The sequence below is a fragment of the Vitis vinifera genome, chromosome 7 (genome assembly GCF_030704535.1).
Source record: "Vitis vinifera cultivar Pinot Noir 40024 chromosome 7, ASM3070453v1".
Classification (NCBI taxonomy): Eukaryota; Viridiplantae; Streptophyta; class Magnoliopsida; order Vitales; family Vitaceae; genus Vitis; species Vitis vinifera.
This window is the reverse complement of record NC_081811.1, coordinates 31,615,044-31,639,615: the sequence shown is the minus strand read 5'-3', so window position 1 is coordinate 31,639,615 and position 24,572 is coordinate 31,615,044. Positions and strand designations below refer to the sequence as shown.

The following is a 24,572-nucleotide window of genomic DNA, read 5'->3' as shown; positions in this document are numbered from 1 at the left end:
AAATGTGGAATTAGTTTCTTTATTTTTATAAAATGTTTATTATTTTTATAAAATTTTATTAATCATAAAAATAAATATCTCAAAATGTTTACACAAACGTTTTGAGGCTTACACCTCACTTCACAGACAAAAAATCTCATCTCACAGACACAATTTCATCTTTAAAAACTTTGGTTGGGAGGGATCATTTTAGAGAGAACTAGAGGTTTCTCTTCTTGGATTTATTTTTTAAAATCATTTTAACAATAACATTAGAAAAAGATTCTATCGTTAAGTAGCGTGCCTTCTCGCTTACCAGAAGTTGCATGTCTAACGCATTCTCCTCGATAATGAGTTCGTGATAAGTATATAAATGACAAAATAATATGAAGGTTTCCATTTTATGGTCACTTGGCCACTAGATATTGCTTCATTGTTTAGGTAACACTAACATCAAATAACAGACAATGTGTTCATATGGAATACCATTACGTGTGTGAAAAACAGGTAGAGAGGTAGCATGGAACAGTAAATTAGAGAATTTCTTTATATCATACCGTGCGAGTATTAGGGAGAGAGCGAGAGAGAGGTAGCACCTAAAACTATCTATATTATACCATGTGTGTGATACAAAGGAGAGAGAGAGAGAGAGAATGGGAGCACAATCATATAATGAGCAGATGAGAAGAGGGGCAGACACATTCTCTCTCTTCAAATCAGCTGATGGACAAGGTGTGACCCATTTACAAAATCTGGGTCTAACAAAAAATGCACCTACTCCAAAATTTCTCTCAACCTTTTGGATCCCGTTAAGGATGGAATCGAATCTCCTTGCATTGGCTTCACCTTGCCTCAGGTCAAGCACATGATCCAAAAGAGGCCAACTGAATCTCTCAATTATGTGTTGAAGGCCTGGGTTTTGGTGGCATATAAAAAGGGTTTCCCCATTCGATTGGAGTAAGCAAAAGTGGATTCCATCTGTCAAATACTATTCGCCCTCCACGCCCAATCCTTCCACTTAAGCTAAAGTGCGGTGAAGATGGACCATGCTTCATTGAAGAATCATCAGATGGCGGTACTATGCCAGCAGCTGCCAACTTTTCTGGATCTAGAGGTCTTGTGAACAACAAAGCAGGCTCAAGTGGATCCTGGATTAAATTCCATATTTATACACAATTCAACAACAAAAGGAAATCTGATTTGGTAGAAAGAGCAACGCATATACCATTTTATTAAGCCACCCCTGGGGCACATGCTGCCGCCTCAACTCCCGTCTCAGGTTTCCTCCAGAAATCATCACCAGCTTGGAGTCCACCAAAGATAGATTTTGTCCTACCGTAGGTCGTATATGTGGACGGCTGTTTGCAACGTCATCTGAGTCCACAAATTCTTCCTCACTTGAACCAATTTTACAAGGGAAGGTTGGAAATCCAGGGAGTGCCAAGCTATCATCAAGAAGCTCAGTTTCATGCTGGAAAATCCATGCGAACCCAAGCAGCAATCAATAAAAAAAGGCAAAATCAAAACAAGTTTATGTTTATGTGGCTTAGAACATGGCAACAAACATCACAGCATGCTTCAGAACAGCAAATCAAGGAACTGAATAAATGCAAAATGTTTTAAACAGTTGAAATCCTATAATGCAAGCTTAAGGCATATATCAAAGATGGAAAGATCTATCATGAATACAAATGCTTACACAGCTAAAAAATAAATCTCATATCAACTTCATGTGTATCAATGAGTAAAACTTTCCTTCTTTCCTTTTCTATTTTTTCTTCATCTTGAATTTGGAGTTCATGATACAAACAACTTTTCCATCAGTAGTCATCAAACTGTAAATCTTTCTAATTTCATACATCTACCAAAAGCCACATTAACATTTCCTAATGCAAGCACAAGAAGCAGAAATACTGGTAAGAACTACATTTTAATCCATGGAAAAGCATTGAGATATATCTACCAGCTTCAAATCATACACAATTTTTTTTATCATAACCTTTGCATACCAATGAAATGTTAGAGCTGAAATCCATGAAAAGAAACAAGGAAAAAGAAAGCTATTAGCTGCATGACCATAAATATGAAAAGAGTGACCAAAGACAATAATATAGTGCATTGCATGCATACCTTATACTTTATTTGAATCCTTTGAAGGCTAACTTCACTCTCCATGACATCTCTCTTTTTCTCCTCTCTCTGCATTTGAATTTTCTAAAGGCGATGAGTCTTTTTAGTGATAATAATATTTTACCCCAGGCTAACAAAAATCTCCTTGAATGTTTTAAAACAGCAAAAATAAATAAAGAACACCTTAATCAAAGCCTCCAATATGGTCTTGGCTTGGTCTAGGTTGCGCCTGACCTGGTGATGAACTCAAAAGAATGATTAAATTATAATGGCAAATATGAAGATAAACAAGACAGAAATATCTGTAAATAGAATACAAGCAATGTAACTTACAACAATAAGCATAATATTATTTTGATTTGATTCATTATTTTCTAGAACAAAACTTGTTATCAGAAGTATCAAAATAGCAATGATTCTAACCAGACATTACAAACAATGAAAGGGCACAAACACAATGATTATGTTTCCTATATCTCTAGTTAGGCATAGGAGGGTATGAGTGAGGAGCTCACACCCCTTCAATGCATCATCTTGGGATCTTGTTTCTTTTCCCAAAGGCAAGCTTCTGATAAGTTGCAAATGTAGTTATAAGATCAAGACCAAGCAAGTAATACTATGAACCCTTATACTCCATCAATTTGCTCTTGTCCTTACAAGTTTGAAAATGGATCATGAGAATACCTTTACTCTGTTAACTAGGATGAACTTATTGTCATTGATTTCTGTTAGTTAATAGTGACTAATTTATTAGCCTCATGTTAAGGCACTCCTCAACATGTGTGTGATTATATGTGGTCTCAGACAGGCCTCTCATGCCTGGTTTGAGAAATCCAGGAAGGCGAGATAAGCCCAAGATCTGGGTGCTCACCTGGCGAAGCTTTTCGAATGACTGCACATTGTTTTCCCTCCTTTGCATCTATATAAAAGGACAAGACAGGGTTGAGATACTACAATACAATTACAATAAGGATTATAAATCGAATATCCACTAGAAGTCCATGTAAAAAGGCATAGCTAAACCAAATCTGCTACCCTACCCTTCTTGTATGAAGTCTGTGAGCTTTTTCCCTTGGCCTAAATACATTGTACGGGTTGGTATCATTAACTGGTGGAGGAGGCTGCAAGGAAAAAAGCAATTGAGGTTAGGATTAGTAGACCCATAATGGCACTAAAAACAATTCAGAGAATATACCTAGCAACCAGGAAACAGCAGCTTGACTGAAATGAAAAGAAGCACATATATCTTTCTTTTGTAGGCAAAATTAAGTACACATACTTTCAATCCAAGGACTACTACTAGAAATCCACTAGCACAATTGGAAAGATCAAATTATGTCACACAAATGCTTGAGAAAGTCTGCTAGAAAATGTTGTCTTTCTTATAACAGAGGGTACAATCACAAGTTCATGCTTGACCCTTCAATCATATGGGACTAGAAGCACAATAAATGGGTTATGCCCATAGTGGATTAAATTTTATGCTCTTAATAAACTTGAACTATGCTATAAGAAATCAAATGATTTGGTAACACTATGCATGCATCAACAGTAGGATTATGAATGTATCTGCACAGAACATCTGGAAAAAGTATAAGCAATTGATAAAACTAACCTGCAATCGCCGCAAAATAGGCTTCTGCCACCGTTCACGCTGGTAAAACAAAGAAGGAAGCATGCATAAGAGCTCTTTCCATGAAATTAAAAAGGCAATGTAGTCTGATAGGCACTAGCAGACAACTAGATCACCTCATCATATTGCAATCTAAAACAAATCTCACAAACCGAAGTGATGAAAAATTCAAAGACCAAAATTGCATGAATCAGTCTTCTAACTATGAATATTACTTTCTAGATACTTCCCTTTCCTTTGCGTTTCCCTAGAATTATGTATGTAATTAGGCTGTTGAATTTCCCTTTTTTATGCAGAATCCAATTGTACAGATGCACTTTATATGCTTTCTTAGTTTAGATTAGATTAAATTTTGTAACTATATAAATATGTAATCATCACCACTCAAGAAGTCAATGGAATAATCCAGAGTTTCCTCATGGTATCAGAGCCATTCTAGGGTTCTACATCTTCTTTTTTCCCTCGACTATCATAGTCCATTTTTGTTAACCAGCTTGCTGCTGGTTCTCCCATAAAAACAAAAAACCATGTCTAAGGTTTGCATTAGGAAACAGTAGAAAAGAAACTAAGGAGGAGATTATTTCAAACAACAACTATTCTCTATAGATCACCACCCAAAAATTAAATGGTGCTAATTTTGTGCAATGGTCCCGATAAGTGAAATGTTTTGAATAGACACAAGAAATTTGGGAGGTGGTGATACATACTTAGATAAGGGGAGCAGCACACAATTGTATGAATTAAAAGGAAAGGTATGGAACACTCGTCAAGGTTCCTTTTTTTTTTTTTATAGGTATCACTTGTCAAGGTTCTATGATTGTAACTGGCTGCTATAATGAGATAAATAGAATTTGGCAAGATGGATAAGAACCAAGATCATAAGTGGAAAAATATGGAAGATAATGTGTTGTTCAAGACAATTCAAGAGAGATAAAAATCTTTGAATTTTTGGAAGATTTGAATCCAGAACTCGATCAAGTAAGAAGTCACGTTTTAGGGAAGGAGTCAATCCTATCCATAATAGAAGTATTTTCCACAATCAGGAAAGAAGAAAGCATACTCTAATTGACGACTAAAAAGCAAAATTCTCGACTGACCATAGTGAATACAAAGCTGAAAAACTCAGCACTTGCAGTTAGCAAACCTGAAGCTGCTGTTTTTGGAGGACCGAGGCACAAAAATGATGACAAAGATAAGTTATGATGTGATCATTGTTACCAGTCACAACACACCTATGATATGTGGTGGAAGCTTCATAGAAGGCTTCAAAATTGGAACAAAAACAATTGAAGTCAACGTAGCAATAGTCCTCGATGCAAAGCAAAAACAACATATCCTCTTAATGGTCCTGAAACAGCAAATGCAGTGAATACAAAGGTGCCTCTCTTCACAAAGGAACAAATGGAGCAACTTTGTAGGTTCATGAGTCAATGTCACAAACAACCTTCCTCATCAAATCTAGCCCAAATGGGTAATTTTCTCATCATTGCTCTCCATACCTCAAAATCCAACCCTTAAATCATTGACTTAGTGGCCCTGGATCATATGATAGATCTATCCAATCTCTTCTTAATTTCTTCAATTTCACCCTGGATATTTGGTTTTACTGCTTTTGTTATTGATTATAGCCAGGGACGGAGTAAACTAGACCCAAAATCTCACAAGTGTGTACTTCTAGGATACTCGCTAACAAAAAAGGCTATAGGTGTTTTCATCCAGCAACAGGAAAGTTTTATGTGTCCATGGATGTCACTTTCTTTGAACAACAACTATATTACTCCCAGACTGTTCTTCAAGGGGAGAATAAGGTTGATGAAGAACAGTTTTGCAATGTGTTACCTGTGATGGAATCCTTTAACAACCCATTTTAGAGTTTGCTGAAAGTGAAGAATGTTGTTGGAATTTCTGAAGAGGGGGAGCAACCGAGGAAGATACTACTTCTCACTGATGAGATACTTGAGCAAGCTAAGAAAGAAACAAAACAACTCCAACTTTACTCTCGAAGGAATAAAGAGGCCATTCATCAAATGCATAGTCAAAATCCTCCACTTTAGAAATTCTTAACTCAAGTAACACTAGTTTTGACTCTCCTATTTTCAGTTCCTACTTCCTCATTTGATTTTGATATTCCAATAACCATCCAAAGGGGGTTAGATCTTGCACTCAACACTCTATTTCAAAATTTGCATCTATCATCGTCTTAACTCTACTTGTAAAGCCTTTGCTACTAATCTCTCTGGCGTAAATACCCCAAAAAAATGTACATGAGGCACTTGAAAATCCAAAGTGAAGAGATGTTGTTTTGGAGGACATGCAGACTCTAGAAAAAAAGAACACTTGGGAAGTTTCAGAACCACCAAGAGATAAGAAGACGGTTGTAAGTGGATGTTTACTATTAAGTTCAATGTTGACAGAACCATAGACAGATATAAGGCCAAGCTCGTATCGAAGGGACTCACTCATACATATGGATTGATTAATTGCAAAAATTAACACTGTAAGAGTGTTACTCTCAATTACAGAAAATTGTGATTAGCCGATGTTATAACTTGATGTAGAGAGTGTATTTCTTCATGGAGATCTTGACAAAGAGGTTTTTATGCAGTTCTACCAGTTTTGAAGCTTCCATGGGAAAAGGAAATGTTTGTAAGGACCCGGCAAACTAGTTTTCTTTCTTTTATCTTATCTCAAATAGTAGATATTGGTGGTGCATGTGCACAAGTAAAGGTAATTTAATTCCCACAATGGAGGAGAATGGTTCAATAAAAAACTTGGAGACTGTTTTGTATAAAATGGTATTATTCACCAATCTAGTTATGGAAGAACACTAAAACAAAATGTGGGAAAGAAAAACTCAACACTTAGTTGATGTTGCTTGAGTATTAATGTTTGCAAGAAATGGCCCTAAACATTTTTTGGGGTGATGCTATCTTCATGATTGTTTACTTGATAAATAGAATGCTCCCAAAACTCTCGACTTTGATACCCATTACCAATCTTGAAGAGTCACTTTTATATTCCTGGTTTTGGTTCTCTTTCTCCCAAAATCTTTAGTTATATTTTTTACTCACCTACAAAAAAGGAATATAAATGTTTTCATCCTCAATCTAGAAAGAAATTTGTTACTATGGATGTGAATTTTATTTTATTTTTTAAGAACGACCATACTATCAAAGAACTGCTCTTCGGGGGGAGAAAACACAAGTTGAAGGTCAATCACAAATCATGTTCTATTCCATTATCTATGCTTGCCAAGGAAAATGAAAGAAATGGGAAGAATCAAACAATATGACAAGGAACTTAAGATGTCGAACATCTCATTTACTCCAGAAGACATTAGGAATCTAGATTGGTACAAGAGATCGTTCTTCCTATGGATGCCCCATCATCCACTCTAGAAGAAGGTGCAACTTCCAACTCTAATCATTTTAATTCTACACTGTATCCTTCCAACTCCACTCCTGTTTCTTGTACTGACCTGGACATTCCTCTATCAAACAAGGTGTAAGGAGTTGTACCAAACACCCCTTGTCCAATTTTATGTCTTATGACAAGATAAACAACAAATACAACTTTACAGCTCAATCGATTGTAGATTCAATCATGAAGAATGTGGAGGAAGCCCTTGTTCATCCTAGATGGAAAGACACCATAAATGAGGATATGAAGGCACTCAACAAAAATCAAACCTAAGAGATTTCTGATTTGCTTACATTGAAAGGTTCAATTGGATCTACATCTCCTAAAGGAAATATAAAGTCAACTTAATGAAACTGGTATATTAGGATGTAAATGCATAGATGCTCTTGCAAATCCAAACCAAAGTTAGTGGCCAAAGAAGGTAGTGTTCCTACAGATAAAATGGAGATATCAAAGGCTCATGGGACGGCTGATTTATGTATCTCATACTTGGCTAGACATTGCATACTTTGTTGGAGTTGTAAGGGATTCATGCATGCTCCCTTGACAACACTACAAACTGAAAGAATTTGGGATAGATTTAAAATCTCTTCATCATCTGAGATCGTCACATTTCAAGAAGTACAGATTAGTCATAGAATTGCAGGAGCCTCCATAATTCCCTGGAGCATATCCACTCTACAGAGGGGGCAGGATAAAATCCAAGCTCTGATGTGCACCACTATTTATACAAATCCATAACCAAAGGCAGGATTACTGTGCTGATGGACCATATTTTTCATATTTAATGACATCATCAAATCTTTATTGTCGGGATATATGCACCTTTTTTTTTTCCTTACATATTGCTTTATATGTCATTTTTCTAATCTATATACATTTTTTTCTTTTAGTTTATTTCTAACTGTGGAAAAAAAAAGACAATTTTTTATGCATAATTTGTGAGGAGACCAAATGATAGACAACATGAAGAAATAGGTAAAAATGATACAAGACATAATTTATGAGTTGACAACTAAGCTCTCAACCCTACAAAAGAATATTGCATACCGCAAACAATCAACAGTCTTCTAGCGCAAGCATTCTTTCCAAATGATGTAAGATCTTTCATGTATTTCATAAAAACTTTTGCTATGATATTTAATCCATACCTTTTCTCTCCAGTAATTATAAACCAACTGGAAAACTGCATATCTTATGGACTGGGCTTGTATGGCCTGGCATTATAAGGAAACAAATAAACAATCAAAATAACACAACCAGAGGTTATCTAAAACTCATAGTTAAAAGTGACTGCAGTAAATGACAAAACATCGACCCGCAGATGGCTTAGATATATGTACATGCACAGACAGAAAGAAAGGGGGGAAAAAGGATCAAATACTGGTTACAAAACAGGGACTACTGTTTCAATGAATAAAATTGCCTAATGATCAAAAGCAACCAGCATGGAGCAAAGGGCATTAACTTTCATAACAGTTAAACATAGTTCCATGACAGATCATTAACAGGAATTTCAATGGATCAAATGGATAAATTAAAAACCAGTAATTTAACTGATCCACATATCACAAATATCTAACAAAACAATAAAAAATTAAAGTGTTTCAGACGAAGCCATACATACCATTTTTTGGCTATTAATCTGTGATGTAACAGTTAATCAGATGAAGCATAATGGGGAACTTATTAAATCATATTTTTCATCCCACCCTACAATTTTTTATTCAAAACAAACTTCTCATGATATGAACTTTAAGCATAATTGAAGGATCAGAAATCCTTCCAAAAACACGAAGAATGATCAAAAAGGGACATACCTAACAAGAGTAGCAAGATAGTTATATAGATCAAAGATGAAAAAAAATGTACAAAATATAGCAACAACGTAAAACTCAAAGGGGTAAAAAAATTCCTCAAAAATAACCATCTTCTTAGCTCCAAGTTTAGCAAATAGATCAGGAACATCATTAGCTAAACAAGGGGAACAACCAAAGTTGCTTACCAGAAGTACTTCCAAGGACCTCTCTCCAACTTAGAGACCCATGAAATTACTACAACAAAATCTCCCTCCACCAATAAATTGAAAATATCCAAAGTCCTGGCCTGCAATAAGCACTCCAAATGAGCTAAAATCTCTGCCACAATAGTCAAACCTCTCTTGCAGGTTTGGAAAAGGCTCTCAACACTCTAACGTGGTGATCCTTCAATTCCTAGGTGGCCTAGGTTACCAAGAGCCCACTCATCAAAGCTAAATGTGATCAAACTCATTAAAGGTGGAGTCTATGCTGAAAGCATCATGCAATCTTCCGTCTTTGATCTGCAAACCATGTTCAATCAAGTTGTAGAATATTCAAAGGAGTATCCTCAAAAGCTTTAGAGGAAGAAGTCCATGGGAAGGAATGTAAATGTATCAAATTCCAAATAGATTCTAAGGTCCTCCATTTGTTAAAAAAAAAATCTCACATTCCACTCCCTCTAAACTATCCATAATAAGAAGGCAAGCTACATGCCAAAAACCTTTCCTCTAGGAGTATCCCCAAATCCTCTAAAGAGATAAACAAGGTATCTTTCATGGTCTTGGGAGGAACCCAATCTACCCTAGCAAAGCTGAATAGCCTACTCACAAGGCTCAAGGTCACTGGCAATATATATATAATAATCAATTGAATTCCACTGCCTAGGCACATAACACAACAATCCAAGCTGAGAGCTTCAAAGGACTCCTCACCTTTAGCAAATCATTGCTGTTGAGTCCCAATTTAAGTCTGATAATCTCTAGTTACATCCCTAAGTGTTTTGTTAGTTTCTAAAGGAAAATACAATAGCCATGTAATGAAGTCCTTCCAACTCCTCCCCATCCCTTCTACCCACCTTAAAACTTGTAATGAAGCCCCCACTCTGGGCCCTAGTCAACATCTAACTGAGAGCTTCCATAATCAAAATGAACAAGGGGAAAGTGGATCCCCCCTACCTCGACCCCCTAGAACTCTGGAAAAAACAGGACCAAGTGCCATTAATGAGAACAAAGAAGGTTTCCATGGAAATACACCATTTTATCTATCTATCCACCTTTACCCAAACCCCATTTAGACATGATTACCAATAAGAAATCCCAATTAACATGATCATAAGAAAAATATCTATCATGTATATGTGGTGTATACATGGTTGGTTTTCCTATCTTCTTTCTTTTTCTCATTTTTAATTTCTTTTCCCCATTGCCCAAATATTTCCTCATTTCTCACCTTAAGTCCTAAAAGAGGTAAAATCCCAGCCCATCTAATTTGATTGAAGGCAACCACCCTAACATTGTATTAGATCAACAAAAACAAGAAGTATGAAGGTTACACCCTCGTTAAAAAGCCAAAGAAACAAAAAAAAAATTGAAAAAACAAAAAAAAAATTGAAAAAACAAAAACAAGCATTCAATCTTACCTCAATGTCCATACAAACCATATGATCAATCAAATCCAAGTATATTGTCTTTTCATTATAGCACCTACACACCACACAGCTATCTCATTTATTTATTTTAATTCATGATACTAACAGCAACCATACTGTAGATCAGCAATTGGAATACACAATTCAATAGATAATCAACAAATCTATACTAGAAATAGATGGGAGGACAAAAAAGTCAAAAACACAACAAATAGCATGGAAATTGGATTATGCACCTAAAGAGTGCAATGAACTTTCACCTCAGTAGCAGCATCAAGCTGTAAAAGTACAGGAATTGGTGAACCAAGTGTAGGTGTTATAATCCCTGCTCTTTCTCGAGCTTTATGATCCAATACTTCCAATTTGAAAATTAGACACTCAAACCTGCATGGACAAGAACACCAACATGATTGTGAGCAATAGAAGTAACAAATGGACAAGTAGAACAAACATAATGCAGTTGATTATGTTGGTGAAAGTTAAGATGTGCTACACTTGTATCAAAGGAGCTCCAACCCACTTGATTATGATAAATGACAATTAGGGCACACTAACTAGTGGTTAAGCCTATCAACCTCCAAAACAGTGAGATTGCATAGAAACAATAAAATTCAATCTATAATAAAACCTTATAATGTCCATCTAAAAATGTAAATCAGCATATTGTAGCAAAGACGGAGCAAAAACATCAGGGGCTAAAACATTAACAAATTGTAGAATCATTTAGGTACTTGCCAGTTCGATGGTACCTGATGTGAAGACTGTAGGTAAAGCCAAAAACATCAGAGGACTAACAGGAGTTTAGGTCAGTCTAAAGAGGGAAAAAAAAACCCAAGATCCATCTTGTTTCAAGTCAATCTGAATCCAAACTTGAAGCATCAAAGAAAGGTAAAATTCCATAGCTTAAATTCAAGCTGCTACTCAATCTAATATGATATCAGGAGAAGCAACATTTGCAGCCACATTGTGAACACTCGTACATGTCGGCTTGGATTCAGAATATATTGATGGAACCAAATTTAAGAGCCACATTTAATACAAGAAAATAAATGGAGATAGAGGGCATTGTGGGAGGTGGAGTAAAGGTCTAATAATGTTTCAGGTTAAGTAAGAAATGACTCAAACCAATTCTTAACCTTTTTCCTATTACTGCACAAACGGAGAACACATCAAGCTAAGCCACAATCAACTTGTCCTCAGCCAAAACGTCAATCAGGGCCTCAAATTTGAGATGTGGCAGAAACTCAACCAAACAAGTGTAAATAAAATCCCAAACTTCAAGCAACATAAGCAACTTTAGATAACCCTAGACTTCTCTTCCGTTGATAAGATATCATGGTTTCCTACACTCAGGAAAATACAATTAAATCCTACAAACATTTTTGAATCTGCAGTTGCAGCTGAAACTTGCTCAAACCTCAATTTTATCTAAACTCATGTTGCCACATAATGTATAATTTCATTTTTTTTTTTAAAACTGGGAAATAAAAATGTCGATATTGCAAGGTATGTAACACTTGTGACCACAATACACCAATGCCAAATTCCCTTCCACCATCAAGCTACAACTTCAATAGCCATCCCTATCCCAAACTGCTTTTGAGAATACTTGAATAATATCCACTAGTTTGTCTTTGATGATCCCTCCAATACACATCAGGCCTGGAGAAAGGATACACTCTAACAATATCAGGACCTCACTTTTGATTTACCAAACTTGCTTTTCAGTCCATGCATATGAATCTCAAGGGTACACCTATAAACTTCTGAATCACTGAAACTGAATGAGAAGTAAGAAACCAAACACCATCCCCCATCTTATATTTGTTATTAAAATCTTGGAGTTCTTTTCCCTCCACATCACCCAGATTGTAGCTAAAAAGGGCACATTCCCATAAAATCCATCCCTCACTTTATTGCCAACATTTTTTTTTATATATATATCAGAAAACAGCCTAAAGGATCTTTCCCGAAGAAAACAACCCACCACCAAAGCTCAAAGGAAGTCAAGGAAAGGAGGAACAAGTGGCTTATTGTTTCACCAATCTAAATAGGGGTGCATATGTCAGAACTAATGGCTTTATAAGGTCCTCCAATGGGGTATGCCATCAGTATTTGACCTACTCATGTTTTGGGCTAACATGTTTTAGGCTTATTGGCTTCTATTATCCTGCATGCATATATTTTGGGCTTATATTTGCAACAAAATAATTTTTCCCTTATTTTCATGCAGTTCAGGTGTTTTATACATTAGCTTAAATTTTTCCTCATTTCTAAATGGTTTAATTTTTCAAGAATTCTAAACCAAAATTTTAAGTCTTAAAACATCTCATCAACATTTAGCCAACTTATACGAGTCACTTCCCTAACTCCTAAAGATCCTATAACTTCAAGTCATTTCACAGAAAAAGAAAAGAACATGCAGAGTACAGAGTAATCATGTTTGATATCATTACTTTTCTGGTGCAAGAATCTTTCTTTCATTGTTGACCTCATGAAGCCAATCTTCATCCTCATTGTCCAAGTCATACTCAACAAACTCACCAATCTCAGCCCGAGCTACAAAATAGTTCAAAGGTTTAGTACTGTTTATCATTTGATACCCTGCCAAAAAGAACCCTTCAAACTTATTCCTAAATGAACAATAAAGGATTTCCCTACTTCACAAACCTCCCCTTCCACGTAAATATGATGTTGGTTGACAAAAAGTGCGGGAATAATCTCTTTCATATGTATCAACAACAACAAACTGTGGAGTAGGTATCTCAGGAGCCACTTTCTTGCTAGGAACCTGATGCACCTGAGGGACAAATATCCTTAAGTTAGTTCAAAAAAATTGACAAGCAACAGTTCAGTGAAAAACTCATTGAGAAGTTGATATAAATCCTTAACACACATTTATCTATGACAAATGTCACATGCATCATGCAACTATTGCAAAATAACATAAGTAATGGCACTATTGAACATCATCTAAAAACAATATATCCTCAGTGTTGAAGCATACAAGGTTTTATGGGAATGAAGGCTGAGTAGGAAGAAGTTGGTTTGTTGTTGAATCTAAATTCTCTCTCTTTAGAGGAGGTTGGAGGGAAGCTCTTAGGGAGAAAGAGGTGATAGAATTCTTTAAGGAATTTCATGAATTGGGTAGATTTGTAAAGAGCCTCAATGCAACGGTTTTGGTTTTGGTGCCAAAGAAAGGAGGGGTTGAAGACCTTAAGGAGCCAAATACCAATAACATGCTACAAGTGAGAAGACCCTACAAATCTCTTAGTCCTCATTGGTGCATTTTATGCAAAGGGAGTGGAGAATCAATTGATCATTTTTTTCTACATTGTTCCGTAACACTAGGGCTTTGGCATAGGCCCTTCAATGTAGTTAATTTGGATTGGGTTCCACCAAGGAGTATTGGAGATATTATGATTATTTCATTTAGAGGCTTAGAGAATTCAATTGGAAGCAAGACTCTTGGGCATATCACATGTATCACTATATTGTGGGTTGTGTGGCAAGAGAGAAATGTTAGGATTTTTTAGGAAAAGTGTAGAACAAAAGAAATGTTATGGGATCTTATTCATTTCTACTCCTCTTTTTGGGGTTCTTGTATTGCCACTTCGAGAGGAATTTCATTTAATGTTATTCTACATAGTTGGCTTTCGGTTTGTAATTCGAAAGGGGTGGACAACGTTTAAGAGAGTTTGATTTTGGTTTTCGAAATAGTTTCTACATGCTTTTATCGGTATTTCTCCTTGTACAATGGAGGAGCATACCCTTACTTTGGTCAGGTTTTGTACTTTGCAGGCAAGACGTTTCATCCTTCTCTTCAACTATCATAATCAATATATATTTTGTTTCTGATAAAAAAATAAAAAGTTTGGTGGGTAGCCTTTATAAGTTATTGGCTAAGGCGTTGGCCAATAGGCTTAAAAAGGTAATGAGCAAAGTCATCTCAAAATTCTTGATGTTTGTTTATAGCCAATGAAACAATTGACTCGATGCTAAAAAGTAACAAGCCCGAGGTGCTTTGTCAGCTTAATATTGAGAAGGTGTATGACCATTTTAATTAAGACTTTTCGCTTGCGATCTTAAACAAGATAAGATTTAGGCAGAGGTGAATCAATTAAATTAGTTGGAGCATTTCTTGACCAAAATTCTATGTTATTGTGAATGGTACCCCTTGCAGGTTTTTTCAAAGCTATAGGGATTGAAGCAAGGGGACCCACTTTCATTGTACTTGTTTATGTTAGCCATGGAGGCGCTCGACCTTCTTGAGAGGGCTAGGGAGGGTGATTTTTTATCAGGTTTCAAGGTGAATGGTAGAGCTTGAGAGGGTATGGAGGTTTCTCGTTTGTTGTTTGCTGATGACACTTTGGTGTGTTGTGAACCCTCTCTTGCCCAAATGACTTATTTAAGCTAGTTATGTGGTTTGAGGCCATTTCAGGTTTGAAAATTAACCTAATCAAGAGTGAGCTTATTTCGGTTGGGAAGGTGGAGAACTTGGAGTTGGTCTTTAAGTTAGGTTGCAAAGTGGGTGTGCTCCCGACCTCTTATTTAGGCCTTCCTCTAGGTGCCCCTCATAATTCTTTGGTTGCTTGGGATGTGTTGGAAGAAAGGTTCCATAAAAGATTGAAAATGTGGGAACGACAATATATTTCTAGGTGGAGCTAGTGCTTTGCAACAAAAGGAAGGTTTTTTGGAGACAAATTATAAGCGAAAAATATGGGGAAGTTGAAGGGGGTGGTGTCCTAAGGAAGCAAGTGATGACTACGATGTTGGATTATGGAAGGCCATAAGAAAATTATGAGACATAGTTAAGTGTAGAATATCTTTCTCTGTACGCAATGGGAGAAGGATAAAGTTTTAAAAGGATAATTGGTGTAATGACAAACATTTAAGCGTTTCTTTTCCCTCCTTATTTGCCTTAGCTAGTTCAAAGGAGGTTTGAGTGGCAAACTTATGGTCTCATTCTAATGGAAGAGGTGTTTGGACTCTTACATTCTCCAAATGTCCAAACGATTAGGACATTAAGATTGTGGAGCACTTCTTGGCAAGGCTACAAGATAATCTGATAGTTGAGGGAGGAAAGGACATGGTGTGTTGGTTAGAGATAAAGTGTGGAACTTTTTCTATTAAGCCCCTTTACTCTAGCCTGGAGGTGGGGAGATCAATGTCGTTCCCAATATGTAATTGTGTGGAATGCTTAGGTTCCACCTAAGGTGAGCTTTTTCACTTGGGAAGCGACTTGGGCAAAAGCTTTAACTCTTGATCAGCTACAGTGGAAAGGTTGGTCATTAGCCAAAAGATGTTTCTTGTGTTTCATTGACCAAATCCTTTCGCATTGCAGCAAGACGAGGGTGTTGTGGCAGCCTTTATTCGCTCTTTTTGGTATTTTTGGGTGATTCACTCCTCTGTTAGAGAGACTTTGTTAGGTTGGCAGGGCTCTTTTGTCGAAAGGAAGCGGAAAAAGGTTTAGGGAGCAGCTCCTTTATACCTTTTTTGTGGATAATTCGGAAGGAGAGAAACGAAAAATTATTTGAGAATGTGGAGCTCTCTGATCAAAGATTGAAAGTCTTGTTGTTGTATAGCTTATTATCCTAGTCCAAACTGTTTATCGGATAAAGATCGATGTCTTTATTTGATTTCATTGATTGGTTAGCTTCAGTTTGAGGGGAGTAGTTTTTTGTTTTCCCATCCCTTTTTTGACGCTCTTTGGTGGCCATTGTATACATCATGTGTACTTTGGTATGCCCCTTTTTGGCACTTCTTAATAATGTTCTTATTTATTTATCAAAAAAATAATATATCCTTAATGTTGGAAATTTTCTAGCCATTTCAATCTTTTAAAGTTATAGATGCAGGACTGTCAGCACAACATATCATTAATGGGAAGGACAGCCATAACAACCTGCACTTATTTGACAAATGTTTATAAGTAATTTAATGACATAGAATTGCAAAGTACTATAATCTTTTCCTAAATAGGTTGAATGGTGAGTACAATATTGTTTGCCTGAATGGTAATACATGGTTCTGGCCCACCTTAGTTGGAATCTGTTAATTATGCAGTTAAGAGCTTGCTGCAATTTGTTTCACGTTGTCAGCCTACTCTAGCAAATATGAACGAATAAAAAATCTCAGAGGCACACCACAATGAACATAACAAATGAGCTCATTTGGTAACATTATCATTAGTAAGAGCTTTTGGATTTTTATTTTGTTCCACACCCAGAGAATTGTGAACCAATGACTGTCTAACAACTGGAACACCCAAAGGAAAATTAATATGCAAACTAAGAGTATAAGCAATACCTCATTATCAGCCTCTGCAGCAAGGCGCAGTATCTGTGAATTTCGTGTGGAAGTTAGGCTATCTTCATCTTCGAAGTCCTTGACAGATTTTACAATTGGGAGCTTCTTGTGAATATCAAGAGGACGAGGCCTGAATGATAGCCTACTCATGTCAACTCAGCTCCAAATGAACCAGCTCTGAATTTGTTTTCATACCAACTCCATTACACTTTAACAGTACAGACAAGAACATATAAGAATAATGCAAAATTTGCTTAAAACCACAATAGAAAATACCAAAACCCATCCTCCATAAAAAGAGAGGAATTTACCCATTGACCATTTAAACAAAATTAACCATTGAGGGCAGAATTCTCAACACGCATGTCAAGCTAGAGGTAACCTCTAAGTTGTTAGTTATGCATGGAAAAAAAAAATTGAAAATGATCATTGCACATGTCATAAATTCATTTCCAAAGGCAATATTGCTCAATAAATTAAAACACGGCATTGAAATTATGAAAAAAAAAATAAGAAAAAAACTGTAAAAGAAAACTTATAGATCACAATTAAGATGAAAATTAGAGATTGCTTCAATATCCTAGTTGGTAATTGCACAAATACCTCTAAAACTATGAGTAATTATATTAATAACAAGAAACATTTACTTGTACCATATTATGAGTAATTGCACAAATAATGGAAGAAGTTTAATTATCCTCTATAAGCAATTGCAATCATATGCGAAATGTTTCTCTTTCATGTTATGAGTAATTGCACCAACGTGTTTAAAACAAAATAACCTAGGTTTTAAAAATTATATAAACCAAATTTTAAATTTGTTAAAAAAATAATTAACACAACATGTGATTAAAAAATAATTAACACAGCCATAAGTGATTCACTCTTAGGAATTAATAATTAGATTTTTTAAAATAATTATATTTGAGACTAATTTTAAAATAAATAGAATTTAAATATTTTAGTTATTACCAAACAATTGAATTAAAAGGAAATTGAAATAAGAAATATAGAAAAGTGCGCCAATATGAACTTCTGAAAGTGGAAAAAAAGTGGGCTAAGTGTATAAAAAAGGGGACATTGGGATCCTTGGTTTTAAAATTTATAGGATAATAGTATGGGCTGGAGAGCAGAATCTCATTGATATTATGGCCTTCAAAGGACAATGGTGGACTTTTAAAATGTGAAAGAGTGTGAGCTGAGCTTGCGAGAAAATGAATGGATACCTACTTTCAGAATTTGATGGGATAATGGGCAGTGGGTATGAAAGGAAGTGGGGGCCCACAATTTAATAAAACACTATGAGAAGCCCATGGTTGGTGGGAATCAAATGAATGATGAGACTGAGCTGCACATATGCCAGTGAGAGTGGACTACAGAGAATAAAATAAAATGGGCCCCTTTTTAATTAAAAAGGAGATAAACACATGTCTTGGACTTTTATTTTTTAGAGAAATTATGACAACAAGAAATATTAAAGAAAAAAATGAATAAATAAAAAATTGAATTAAATCTAAATTAAATATTAAACAAATTATATTAAAATAGAGGAAATTCTACAATGGGGTATTTACATGGAATAAATTAAAGAGAGAGAGAGAGAGAGATGTTAAAAAACAATTACAATCCTCACCTCGGAACTTCCACCCCCTCCCCTTCTTGTGTTTTTTTTAAATAATCATTAAATGTTTTAAATAAAATAAAATTGGTTTAATTAAAAAATTAATGAAAATAACGTGAGTTGGTCAGCCATCATTTTAGGATAAAAAAAAAGGAATGTTGGGATACTTTGGATATGGGAGTTTAAGACATGAAAGAGTGTGGGTTGGGTTTGTCAGGAAATGGAGGGGTAACTGGTTTCAGAATTTTATGGGATAATGGAAGGTGGATAGAAAATGATGTGAGGCCAAGAATTAATCCATTTGAAATATGGGCCACAATCATGAGACCAGTGTCTGACCACTTCCCAATTCTGTTAGAAGGAGGGGATTTGAGAAGAGGACCATCCCCCTTTATATTTGAGAATATGTGGCTAAAAGTGGAGGGTTTTAAGGATCTGTTGAAGTCTTAATGGGAGGGGGACAACTTTAATGGTTCTGCAAGCTTTATTTTGGCTAAAAAACTAAAGGTCTTGAAGTCTAAGTTAAAGGAGTGGAATAGAGATGTCTTTGGCGGGGTTGAATACAGGAAGAATTTGGCTTTGGATCAGATGGAGTTTTGGGATACTAAGGAGAAGACTAACAAACTGTCTTTGAAAGAGATGGAAACTAGAAGAGAAGCGAGGGAAGATTATAAAAAATGGGTTTTACTAGAAGAGATTACTTGGAGACAAAAATCTAGGGAAGTGTGGCTGAAAGAGGGTGACAAAAATACGGGTTTTTTCCACAAGATAGCAAATGCTCACAGAAGAAGAAACGATGTGAACTGAATTAGGATTAATGGTGTTTGGCATTCGAAGGAGAATGGGATTAGCGAAGGGATAGTAAATGCCTTTAGATCTCTGTTGTCCAATCCGGGGGACTGGCGCCCTCCTTTATCAAGGCTGCAGTGTGAAATGCTGGAGAATACGGATGCTTGTGCGTTGGAGGTGCCGTTCACGGAAGAGGAGGTGTATGGCGCGCTATTGGGATGTAGTGGGGATAAAGCTCCAAGGCCTGATGGCTTTTCAATGGCTTTTTGGCAGTTTGTTTGGGACTTTGTGAAGGATGATGTGATGAGTTTCTTCAAGGAATTCTATGCACACAGTAAATTTGTTAAAAGTCTAAATGCAACTTTTTTTGTTTTAATCCCAAAAAAAGTGGGGACTGAAGATTTAAGGAACTTTAGGCCCATAAGCTTAGTTGGAAGCCTGTACAAGTGGTTGGCTAAGGTTCTAGCCAATAGGCTAAAAAAAGTGGTTGGAAAGGTGGTCTCTAAGGCTCAAGGGGCTTTTGTGGAGGGTAGACAAATCCTAGATACAGTGCTGATAGCTAACAAAGCTATTGATTTGGTTTTAAAGACTAATGAGAATGGTATTTTGTGCAAACTTGACATAGAGAAGGCATATGATAATGTGGACTGATCTTTTCTTCTTAAAGTTATGCAGAAAATAGGTTTTGGGGAGAAATGGATAGTGTGGATTAAGTGGTGCATATCCACTGCAAGTTTCTCTATGTTGGTTAATAGCACTTCTAAGGGTTTCTTTCAAAGCTCAAGGGGATTGAGGCAGGGTGACCCTCTCTCACCTTATCTTTTTGTGATTGTCATGGAGGTATTTAGCTCCTTCCTTAAAAGGGTTGTGGACGGAGGTTTTATGTCGGGCTGTAAGGTGAAGGGTAGGAGCGAAGAGGGGGTTCAGATTTCCTACCTGTTGTTTGCTGATGACACCTTGTTGTTCTGCCAAGCTTCTCAAGACCATCTGACTTATCTAAGTTGGTTGCTTATGTGGTTCGAGGCCGTGTCGAGGTTGAGAATAAACTTGGAGAAGACTAAACTCATTCCAGTAGGGAGGGTAGCGAATATTGATGATCTCGCCTTGGACTTTGGTTGTAGAGTGGATAGACCCGTCCACTTATTTGGGTCTTCCCTTGGGTGCTCCGATTAAGTCAGTATCAGTGTGGGATGGAGTGGAAGAGCGATTCCGTAGAAGATTGGCCATGTGGAAGAGACAATATTTATCCAAGGGAAGATGAGCAACTCTAATATGAAGTACTTTGTAGAATCTTCCTATTTATTTTATGTCTTTGTTGTGCTTACCAAGTTCAGTTAGTCGGAGACTAGAGCAAATTCAAAGGGATTTCCTTTGGGGTGGTGGCAATTTGGAGCGAAAACCACATTTAGAAGATGGGAGTTGGTATGCTTAAGTAAAAAGAAAGGGGGTTTGGAGGTCAAATGTCTTTCCATCCTCAATAAGGCTCCTCTTTCCAAATGGAATTGGCGATTCACAAATGAGAGAGAGACTTTGTGGAATCAAGTGATTAGAGGGAAGTATGGGGAAGATAGAGAGGGTTGGTGCTCTCGGGAAGTGAGAGAGGCACATGGTGTGGGGCTTTGGAATAAGAATGGACTGGGAGTTGGTGGGTGCCCGGATTTATTTCAATGTTGGTAATGGGAGGAGGGTGAGATTTTGGAGGGATAGATGGTGTGGGGATTCCCCTTTGTGTCTTTTCCTTCCCTTTTTGCTTTGTCTATTGACAAGGAAGCTTGAGTGGCGGATTTTTGGGATCCCTCGGTTGAGGGGGGTTGGGGGTGTTGGAATCCCTGTTTTTCAAGAGCCCTAAATGATTGGGAGGTGGAGGAGGCGGAAAGATTTCTGGAGGGGCTTCACGGGAAGAGAGTGCTTGGAGATGTGGATGATATGGTGGTTTGGACCAAAACAAAGAGTGGCAAGTTCTCGGTCAAGTCTCTCTACCTTGCTCTAGAAGCGGACTGCAATTATTTGTTTCCCTCTACCTGTATTTCGAATGTGTGGGTATAGCCCAAAATTAGTTTCTTTGCATGGGAGGCTACGTGGGGTAAAGTCTTAACCCTAGATCTTGTTCAAAAAAGAGGATGGGCCTTGGTAAATAGATGTTTTATGTGTCTTGAGAATAAAAAGACAATAGACCATCTTCTTCTTCATTGTTCAAAAACAATGGTCCTATGGGAGTTACTCTTTACTTTGTTTGGGGTGTCTTGGGTGATGTCCTCTTCAGTTAGAGAGACTCTCCTTAGCTGGCATGGTTCTTTTGTGGGCAAAAAGCACAAGCAGGTGTGGAGAGCTGCTCCTCTTTACATATTTTGGATGGTTTGAAAGGTAAGAAATAGATTGGCCTTCAAGGATGATGTATTGTCAATCCAGATATTGAAATACTCTTTTGTTTATTCTCTTTCGTCTGAGGCTAAGTTGTTTATAGTTGAATGCCCTCTAACTATGGTTAATTTTATTAATTGGTTGGGATCCTATTAAGGTTGTTTTTTGGGTCAGCTGGATGTTGTTCTCCTTCTTCTTTTTCTTTGGCCCATTTGGTGGTGGGTGTATAGGTTTGTATACCTTGAGTCGCTTTTTTGGTATCTCTTTATATATGAAATTCTCTTTACTTATCAAAAAAAAAATAACCAACAAGTATCACTAATCAATTTTTTTTCCATGAGTAACAAGTATCACTAATCATTGTTCTCAGAAAGAAACAATCAATGCATCAAGTTTCATTCTTAAAGCACTGCACAAGATATCTTTTAAGAGGCACAAAGTGCCATGTCCAGGACATGTAGCACACAAATTTACAAATTGATAGAATCAGATTGAAGCAGTACAGCATGTAAAGGGCGCAAACTGACCAACTGAATAACAGTATCACATCCAGGTAGTTTCAGCATATGTAAGCTACGAAACTGACAAATGAAAGGCATGGTTGTCATAAAATCAATTAATCACTACACCAATCATCCAAATTAAGCAGTTATAGCATGTATTTCTACAAAGATCTCTAGAGCAATAAGCAAGATCCAATTAAACAATGCAAAATCAGCATGCAAACCAAGGAGTATGGAGATCATCTAGGATAATCTTATATCATATCATCTACCATATTTGCATGTAACCACTAAAAGCATAACTAGAATCACTGACTTCTAGAACCATACCTTGACATAATAAAAGTATATTAAATATCACCAACAGAGTAAACTATGATGTCTTCAGATGCATACCAAACAATGATGTCTTCAGATGCATACCATACATATAAGGTTCCTGTCAAAAGAACAGAAAATAATGAACCTATATGGAGATAAAAATCCATAAATCAAATGGCATAAACATGAACTTATATTTAAAAGTGATGGTGAAATCAAACAGCTTACTTTAAATGAAACAATATCTTCAGCTATACTTTAATAAGCTAGAACAGAAAAATTCCTGAAAGATAGTGAAGAAGAAAAGAGAAGTAAGCACATCCTATATGTTCTCAAGAGAAGGCCCACATTGCAAAATACAGCCTGATAAGCTTACCAATTTATCAAAGACGAAGTATATAAGCTAGGATGGTTATAAAAGTTACGAAAGGCGATTGAGAGAACCCCTCCTTTTGGATAAGGTAGCAAGGCTGGATCAGGTTATTGATTGGTCTCTTGTTCATGTGGATTAATGAAGCTTAAAATAGTTTTTTGGAATGTTAAAAGGCTGATTAATAACAGGAAAAGGAAGGCAGTTTAATCTTTGATCAGATAACAGAGGCCTCACTTGGTGTGCCTTCAGGAAACTATAATAAATGGGTTGTTTCTTGAGATGATTAAAAGGTTAGGGAGTGGTAAATTCTTGAAGTGGGATCCACTGACAGTGGAAAAGGTTGGTTGTCCTAAAATGATGGACAAGAGAACATAAAATAAAATATTAACGAGGAATAAGGCATACACCCATCACAAAAGAAACAAACCATTATCCAGTATCGTCATTAGTTTAACTAATACACCGACGACCACAAGGAGTAAAACATACCGTTTCTCCATTCCAATAAACCCAGCGTTCAGTTTGGATACCAAATCACTAAAAGAGCCAAAAAGAAAACAGTAAATCTTTACGGTTTAACTTTCTGTCTACCAAGAAATGAAAAGCACACCTATATCATGTCAAGCAATAAAGGTCATATTTCCTACAGCTAAAGGTACGTTTCATTTGATAGAGCCCCAAATAGTTAAAACCCTAGTATCTTAAACCCGTTTCTTTTCCCATCTTTCTACGTAATCAAACAGCCAAAAGAGAAGCGGCGTTTAATTTACTTGACATGCAACGGAAATTTCATAGTAACTTCATTTTCCACTTTGCATCTCCCGCATTCCCATCCCTAAATACTGTTGAGATTAAAAATTTGCTACAAATTAAGGAGATTATAAGTAAATAAACAAATTACCAAAAAAGGACAAAAACCCTATCAAGATGTTCCACACACACAACTTGACCTCGTTCTCCAAGTCGCACATCAAACCCTAAAAGCCCTATCCACTATCGACATCACCATTCCGCGTCACACAGATGATAAAAATGAATAAAAATCCAAAGTTCAGAAGCAGATAGAGGAACCATCCCCGCAAAAATGAGCAAAAAGTCGAGAACCAAAAAATCATCAAATTATTCCAATAAATAAACACACAAAATCAGAACCAGACTGCGAATTGAAATCAACCAAAACATGCACAGATTACCAAAAAAATACTGAAATAATAAACTGAGATATAAATTAACAAATTAACAAATAAAAAATTGGGGATCTTGGAAAAGCGGGAAGGATCGATAGATGAGAAGAAGAAATTAGGGTTTGAAGAGCGAGCTTGGGCACTTACAGTGGTGGATCGAGAAGTGGATGATGAATCTGTGCAAGATGGTAGAATTCTTGTAAGGCTGGTGGGAATCAAATGAATGATGAGACTGGGCTGGACATATGCCAGTGAGACTGGGCTACTGAGAATAAAATAAAATGGGCCCTTTTTAATTAAAAAGGAGATAAGCACATGTCCTGGACTTTTATTTTTTAGAGAAATTATGACAATAAGAAATATTCGAGAAAATTTTGAATTAAATCTAAATCAAATATTAAACAAATTATATTAAAATAGATGAAATTCTACCATGGAGTATTGGTTTCAGAATTTTATGGGATAGTGGAAGGTGGATAGGAAATGATGTGGGCCCAACAGT

At 36.4% G+C, this 24,572-nt stretch overlaps 1 protein-coding gene across 13 annotated transcripts; it reads right to left on the bottom strand.

The window, feature by feature from the left end:
• Nucleotides 1-502: 502 nt before the first annotated feature.
• Nucleotides 503-24,385, bottom strand: LOC100264813 (uncharacterized). Of its 13 annotated transcripts, none has more exons than XM_059738791.1 (16): nt 24,218-24,340; nt 23,376-23,423; nt 22,742-22,796; nt 22,523-22,631; nt 16,919-17,126; nt 13,280-13,409; nt 13,066-13,168; nt 10,870-10,993; nt 8,314-8,379; nt 3,725-3,763; nt 3,150-3,230; nt 2,981-3,028; nt 2,293-2,343; nt 2,110-2,178; nt 1,205-1,450; nt 503-1,127 (listed from the first exon to the last, which is right to left on the bottom strand). In XM_059738791.1, the coding sequence occupies exons 5-16, from the start codon at nt 17,066-17,068 to the stop codon at nt 873-875; spliced, it is 1,362 nt and encodes a 453-aa protein (XP_059594774.1). In that variant the 5' UTR covers nt 17,069-17,126; nt 22,523-22,631; nt 22,742-22,796; nt 23,376-23,423; nt 24,218-24,340; the 3' UTR covers nt 503-872. The 13 variants fall into 13 exon arrangements, with proteins under 13 accessions (XP_059594774.1, XP_059594769.1, XP_010653066.1 ...); XM_059738786.1 differs by having other exon boundaries at nt 22,589-22,631; XM_010654764.3 differs by lacking the exon at nt 23,376-23,423 and having other exon boundaries at nt 24,218-24,341.
• Nucleotides 24,386-24,572: the final 187 nt, after the last annotated feature.

Coding starts and splice junctions, on each gene's coding strand:
- LOC100264813 (XM_010654766.3), bottom strand. CDS start 17,068: ATGAGTAGGCTATCATTCAGGCCTCGTCCTCTTGATATTCACAAGAAG. Junction 13,169..13,279: donor ATATTTACGTGGAAGGGGAG/GTTTGTGAAGTA, acceptor ACTATTTTGTAG/CTCGGGCTGAGATTGGTGAG. Junction 10,994..13,065: donor AAGATTCTTGCACCAGAAAA/GTAATGATATCA, acceptor TTGTCCATGCAG/GTTTGAGTGTCTAATTTTCA.